Source organism: Papaver somniferum, chromosome 11 (genome assembly GCF_003573695.1).
Source record: "Papaver somniferum cultivar HN1 chromosome 11, ASM357369v1, whole genome shotgun sequence".
Taxonomy (NCBI): domain Eukaryota; kingdom Viridiplantae; phylum Streptophyta; class Magnoliopsida; order Ranunculales; family Papaveraceae; genus Papaver; species Papaver somniferum.
This window is the reverse complement of record NC_039368.1, coordinates 95,870,761-95,877,711: the sequence shown is the minus strand read 5'-3', so window position 1 is coordinate 95,877,711 and position 6,951 is coordinate 95,870,761. Positions and strand designations below refer to the sequence as shown.

Below are 6,951 nucleotides of genomic sequence, written 5' to 3'. Positions count from 1 at the left end.
AATTACAATGAAGAATTAAAGAGGTTTGATGCACTAACCCATTTTTAAGAACCACGATCTAGATTTAACCCTCTTTCTCAACTATTACGGAGAAGAAAACCAAATTTTGAAGACGAAATTGATGCTGGTGGTGACGTAGGTGTTGCTGCTTGTGGTGACGGAGGTGTTGCTGCTGGTGTTCGTGGAGATTTGTTGCTGCTGGTGATGATGGTGGTGGGAGAAGGAGACGGAAGAAATAAGAGAAAAGAAATCAGAGAAGAAGGAGAAGAAAAGGTCAAGGGCATGTTTGTCTTTTTTTTAAGTAACAAAAACTAAATTTACACATTATTATTTGGCTTGGGGTTTTTGTCCCAGTTTTATTTGAAACGGTTTTTATTTGGTAGAAATAATATGACCGGTTTTTTCTTATCACTAGTTTGTTCACCTAGGGGTTTTGTCACTAGTTTTGTAATTTCTAAAATTATCCTTTAATTGATTATAAGAAATATAAGAAATATGCATAATTTGATAGTCATGTTTATACTCGTTACATAGGTATTTTAAAATGCTATTCAATGGTACGAAGTTTGCGAACATCCGTGGTGTAGTTTGAGAGATAAACCATTTCAAAATTTCACTATTTATTATCCATAAGGGTATAACTGTAAAAAATGCTTAAAAATACTTTTTTCCTTACTTGCATTAAAAATTGTGCAAACTTGAACTAGATCACTTGATAGTGGGACGGAGGGAGTATAAAATAAAAAGATCAGAAAAAAGAAGAACACGTTTATAATCTTAGATTGATGAAATAACTCCTGACGTTTTCTGCTATGGTCATGAATTCTCTGTATTGATTGTTCGTTCAGGTTCAATCTCACTCACAATAACTTTTTACCTTTTTATCCATAGAGAGAAGACCGGCCAGTTTCACCTAAGCTTCAAACCTAAAAACTCTGTTGTTATTGAATTTAACAACCGAACCATTTAATTCACAATGGGAACCGTTCATAGCCGTAAACATCGGAATGGCATTAACGGTTCTTCTTCACAACCAAACCCTCCTCCTTATATAAGGACTTACCCGCCAAGTCAACCTACAGCAACAGCAACAAATAGCGAAATGTCTTGTTCATTGCCTTACTCGAATGTTGATTCTAACTTGAGAGCTTTAGCTGGCCAAGCTGAGGGTTTTGGGAAGTGTGCCATCGGAGGACTTAATGGACCTATTTATCATGTCACTACGTTAGCAGGTTTTTATCCTTCTTCTTTTTATCTATTGTCAATACCTTGATTCGTTAACAAATTGGGTAATCACATCATATGGGTTTAGGGTTTATTTGGAATTGGATGTGTTTTTTGAAAACAATTGGGTTCGTTTTCAGTTTTCTTTGTCAAGGATTGACATGATTAGCTTAAAATTGTTCGACTTGGGTATTTTTAGTTTTGGTGTTTTAGTTTTGGTTTTTAATTTTGTTAAGTTTTGGAGCTGAATTAAGCTGTTTGTGGGTGTGCTTTTAATAGATTTTACATCTTGGGGCCTAATTATGGACTCTAAGTCTGTTGATTTTGTTCGCTGTTTCCGTTGTTTATTCACAATGAGAAAGGGCACCGGTTGGAGCGATTAATTTAATTATGTATATTTCATGGTTGAGTACTTAACATGAGCTCCACTAGTTGGTGATCTATTACTGTAACTTGTTTGTTATAGTAGAAGATTGATTTGGAAGGAACAATTCTGTTTTCTCATCTGTCCTTGTTCAAATTTACTAGTTGGTGGATAAGATCATAAGGGTATAATAACCACACTGGTAAGGATTGAAGTCGCTGCCATAGGGAGATTAAAATTGGGGTTGCTCATTACTCAATTTGGTTCATATAGACAAAAAAATTGGTTTAATTGCCATCGGGTATTGTGGGAGAAAAAATTGGGGTTCCAAACTTTTGTATGCTGATTGAATACTCTGATTTCCCAGCTTGGCGTTTTGATCTGTATCTGTGGAGGTTTTTAGACACTGATTTTTTTTTATAAGTTAAGATTCCTTGGTTGTGTAGATGATGGTCCTGGATCACTGCGTGACGGGTGTCGGAAAAAAGAACCTCTTTGGATCGTCTTTGACGTTTCGGGTACCATTTGCCTTTCATCCTATTTGGCTGTATCGTCCTATAAGACAATCGATGGTAGAGGACAGCGGATAAAGTTTACGGGCAAGGGCTTAAGGTTGAAGGAGTGTGAACATGTGATAATCTGCAATCTTGAGTTTGAAGGGGGTAGAGGACATGATGTTGATTGTATTCAAATTAAACCTAAATCAAAGCATATATGGATTGATCGCTGCAGCCTGAGTGATTTCGATGATGGGTGTATTGATATTACAAGAGAGAGCACAGATATCACTGTATCTAGGTAGAAGATCACCTCTCATCTATGCAGATATTCATTTCAGTTAGTGTTGATCTCTAATCTAGCTCCTTGTACTGTGTCCTTAGGTGTCATTTCTATAAGCATGACAAGACAATGCTTATTGGAGCAGATCCCACTCACGTTACTGATAGATGCATTCGAGTAACCATTCATCACTGCTTCTTTGATGGAACTGTACAGCGGCATCCTCGTGTTAGGTTTGCGAAGGTTCATCTATATAACAACTACACCAGATGTTGGGGCATATATGCTGTTTGTGCAAGTGTAGAATCACAGGTACCAATTATTGCTTATCAATTTATTTTGATGCTTAATGTTTTCTTTTAACTTGAGCATTTTTCCTCTTTACTGGTTTGTCATCTCTTTTTTGCCTCGTCTCTTCAGATATTTTCAGAGTGCAACATATATGAAGCAGGTGTTGCAGGTGCGAAGAAGGGGACATTTCTATATTTCACGGAAAAGGTGAATTCATTGAGAATTAGGCATGCCTAATTTGTTTTGAGATTAAATACACGCATCAATGATTGTCTATGTTAACTAGCTACTTTTAAAATTTCACAGCCAACTTTTTAACAAGATCTTGCAAAGTGCGTTAATATTTATGCTGAAACATGAAAAACTCAATGAGTAGGACTCGGAACCTAGTTTCCTTCCGAAGCATGCACCCCTTTTTCAATAAACATCCTCCCTGGTAGATTTCTCTCATTTGAGCATTTTGTAGTTGAATTTATCGTGAGATAAAAGTATTAGCCAAACCAGTGCTAAATACAAATTTATGGTGAGCGAGGTTAATCCCATTCTATGGACACCTAGAATATGTGTCTTTTTGATTGGTACGCTTCTTGATTTTAGTTATGGGGTTAAATTGAGATCATCGATCTACTACTATAACTCACTAAGTGATAATTTTTCAACATAAATCACAGCCTGCTAGAATGGTTTGTATATTCACTAAAGTTTTATATGTTATAAGGCGAAGCAGTGAATATCTTGATTTTTTGTTGCAGGCTGCGGACAAAGAATGCCCCTCAACTGGCTTTGTAACATCTCAAGGAGACATCTTCCTTAACGGTGCTCCAGCATGTCCTCGAGCAGGAGGGTATTGTGAAGGAAATATGTTCCATCCTAGTGAATACTACCCTACATGGACAGTCGAACCTGCAACTGAAAATCTGAAGGAAATCCTTAAACTCTGTACAGGATGGCAAAACATATCAAGACCCTGTGAGAAGACAGCATAAACTATGATGCCCCAGTAACTATCCCTTTGTCTACAGTATTACTAGTTGTTATTCTGGTTTTGATGGCTTTCTATAGTTATGAGTATTCGATGTTATTCTGGTTTTGATGGCTTTCTATAGTTATGAGTATTCGAGTATGGTATTGATATAATGTAATAAAAGATATAATAAATATGCTTCAAAAATAAACCATGTAATGTAATAAAAAACTATGAAAAATAGTAGTTGTGTTTGGAGTTGAAATATATTTTGTTTAAGTTGCCTTTCTCTTTCAGAAAACCCCAAGAAATCTTAGGCATGAATGAGTGAAGTAAGAATCAATCAACTGAACACTTTTCAAATCTTGTTCAACAATCCCAGAACCCTCTTTTTAAGGTTCAAAACCCACTAAGAGATACCTTTTGGTCTCATCTCTATATCATAACAGTTTGCCAGTACCATCAAAGATACACCAATACTAGATTCCTTTTTATCCATCTCCATATAATGTTTTTTACTCCAGCCTTTTTAACCTATATCTCTATTCTTGTCCAATTTATAAATCACATGGAAACCTCTGGATCACCTGATAATACTCATACTTCAAGCTTGGATATTCAAACCTTACTACCCAAATGGCAGAAAAATTAACTCTACCTTCATCTCTTTATGAGCCAGTCTTCATTGATAAAACAGTCATCTTAGCTGAATCAAATAACAATTGGAAGTGGTGTATGGTTGGTAATCTCTGTTGTGAAACCCTCGTACCCACCTTTTCAATCCGTTATTACATCTGCAATCAATGACCTCTTGCTCAATCGCCTACTGTCACAACCTTCAGTGGAATAAGGAGTAGAGTACTCATAAGGTTTCTAGCAGAAGACGACTTCAACAGAGTTAACTCTCAAAGACCTTGGTTTGTCTGTGGTTACTTAATGGTTCTCAAAGTTGTTCCCCCAACAGGCTGGCCTGCAAACTATCAAGTTTCCTTCACTGAAGAACTCATGTGGTTTATTTTATGTAACATCCCAAAGGAATGCACTGAGTTTGAGGATCTCCAGAAACCCACTTTCAAGATGGGAGAATTGATTGAAGCTCAAAATCCGAGGGAAATCACCCTCGAAAGAAGAATGTTAAAGTCTATGTTAGAGTCCCAGTTCAAAAGGCTCTACCTTCTGGCATCCCGCTCTTTACCAGCGGAAGAACTCAACCTTTCTTGATTGAATGTAGATATGTTAAGGTTCCACGATACTTCTGCACTTCTTGTCGAGTACTGGATCATAAGGATGCAAACTGTCCTATATGGAAGCTAAAACAATAGTCTAATAAGGAAGCAGCTTCTTTTAACGACAAATACTCCCTTCCAGCTGTATCCAAGCTTATGATGCCACCAAAAGTAGCAGAAAAACCAGCTTCTACCTCCTCCAATCAATCAAAAGATACCATCATGTCCCAGAATGATATAGTTCCAGATAATCAGGATGAATCACCTGCTGCTCTTGAAAATGATAAAGGTAAATCTAAGGAGAATATTCATCACCATGAGAAAACTATTCAAAAAGAATTAATGAGTAACCTTCAAATGGGTCATTTTGTCAATCGATATACTGCTTTGAAAATCTTTGATGTTGGTCCGGTTCAACATAATTCAACTCAAATGAACAATGGGTTACCAGTTATCTTCAAACAAGTTACGACTCAGAATGTTACTGTTGAAGCCTCTGTTTCGGTTCCTGAATCGGTGAATCGTGGTCCTATTCGTACCTCTAACTCTTCAAGGAGATTCAAAACAGCTTCCGTGCCAACTCAGACTCCTACTATCACTAGAGGAGAAGTTATTTCTGCAGCTGTTGATCATGATGATTTATCAAATCTGAAAAGGAAGATTAACCCAAGAGCCGATCTGAGGAAACGCATTAGAGCTAGCTCTTCTACTTTAGCTAGCATAGTGGTTATTCCTGAACAACATGATGTGTCTGAACCAGATTATGCTCAACTTTGTCCTCCTATCACTAAATTAGGAGATTTACCCACCATCAATTTATCAAATTTTACCCTCAACACCCATTTGTTGGTTGATCCTTATGGTGGTTATAATGTTCCTGTCGACGAATCCCCAAGTAACAATGGTGTCTGTAATAATTCTCTTCACAGTTCTGCTACTCTGAGTCTCGATTCTACTCAAGATATTTCTCAAATGGGTGGATCTAGCAATTCTCAGCTTGGTGATAGTTCTACTCCTACACCACTCAGGTAAACTCAAATTCTTCTCCCCCTATTATCGACAATCTTAACATTTCTAGTCCTATCAATCATTTCCCTGTCCACAATATTAACTCAGTTTGCTGGAATATTAGAGGATTTGGAAAGAAAACTGCTAATAAAGAACTTAGTTTTCTATGTAGAAACATAAACCCTGATATCATTTTTCTGTCGGAAACAAAAATGAACAAAGATTTGGCTGCTAGAAGATCAAGAATCATGGGCTTTCCTTGTACTTTTAATGTCCCAAGTATTGGGAGGAGTGATGGTCTTGTGCTTGATTGGAAAAAAGAGATCCACCTGAACATTATTTCATCCAGCTTGAGAGGCATCTATTCACATCTACTGAATCATTCACTTTAAACTTTGTCACATACACTTCATATATGGTGAACCTAATAGTAGTCTAAGGCAAGCCTTTTGGGAAAGTCAATGTCAGCTACCACCTATACCACATGATGACCTAGTTTTTTTTGTAGGAGAATTTAATACCCTCTTAGGCACTGAGGATAAGAATGGTGGTCTAGAAGTTGATGATTCTGATTTTGAATACCTTAGAAATTTCTGCTCTGTGTTTAACTTGCATGATCTTGGTTTTTCTGGTCCTAGGTTTACTTAGTCCAATATGCAACAAGGTAGTGATCTTATTATTGAAAGATTGGATAGATGTCTTATTAATCAATCTGCTGAAGTTTTATTTCCTAAACTTTGTGTTAATAATCTACCTAGAGACTCCTATGATCATTGCCGCATGCATATAGGTTTAAACTTTGAAGGCATTTGTATGCCAAGGCCCTTCCATTTCATGGCTATGTGGATTGAAGACCCTACTTGTAGAGATATTATAGATAACTCTTGGTCGGTCAATGTGATAGGTTCCCCTGCTTATAAACTTAAATCTAAACTCTTGAGTACCAAGAAATGTCTTAGAGATTGGAATAAATCCTCCGTTGGTAATATTCAAACCAATATATATACCACCAAGGGAGAATTAGTTGATATCTAAACCTCTAATCCCACTAATTCTATCTCTATAGCTATACTTAGCGCTAGATTAGAGTATCT

General features: G+C 36.8%; 1 protein-coding gene across 1 annotated transcript; it reads left to right on the top strand.

Moving 5' to 3' along the window:
• The first annotated feature begins 794 nt into the window (after positions 1-794).
• LOC113322594 (probable pectate lyase 4) lies at positions 795-3,888 on the top strand. The gene is made up of 5 exons (XM_026570722.1): positions 795-1,232; positions 2,035-2,386; positions 2,470-2,680; positions 2,789-2,866; positions 3,412-3,888. Exons 1-5 carry the CDS (start codon positions 977-979, stop codon positions 3,643-3,645), a joined length of 1,131 nt encoding a protein of 376 aa, XP_026426507.1. The 5' UTR covers positions 795-976; the 3' UTR covers positions 3,646-3,888.
• The last annotated feature ends 3,063 nt before the right edge of the window (positions 3,889-6,951 follow it).

Bases quoted from the DNA above. Each gene is read 5' to 3' on its own strand.
- LOC113322594 (XM_026570722.1), top strand. From the start codon at position 977: ATGGGAACCGTTCATAGCCGTAAACATCGGAATGGCATTAACGGTTCT. The intron at 1,233-2,034 runs GTTTTTATCCTT...TTGGTTGTGTAG, and splicing joins TCATGTCACTACGTTAGCAG to ATGATGGTCCTGGATCACTG. The intron at 2,387-2,469 runs GTAGAAGATCAC...CTGTGTCCTTAG, and splicing joins ACAGATATCACTGTATCTAG to GTGTCATTTCTATAAGCATG.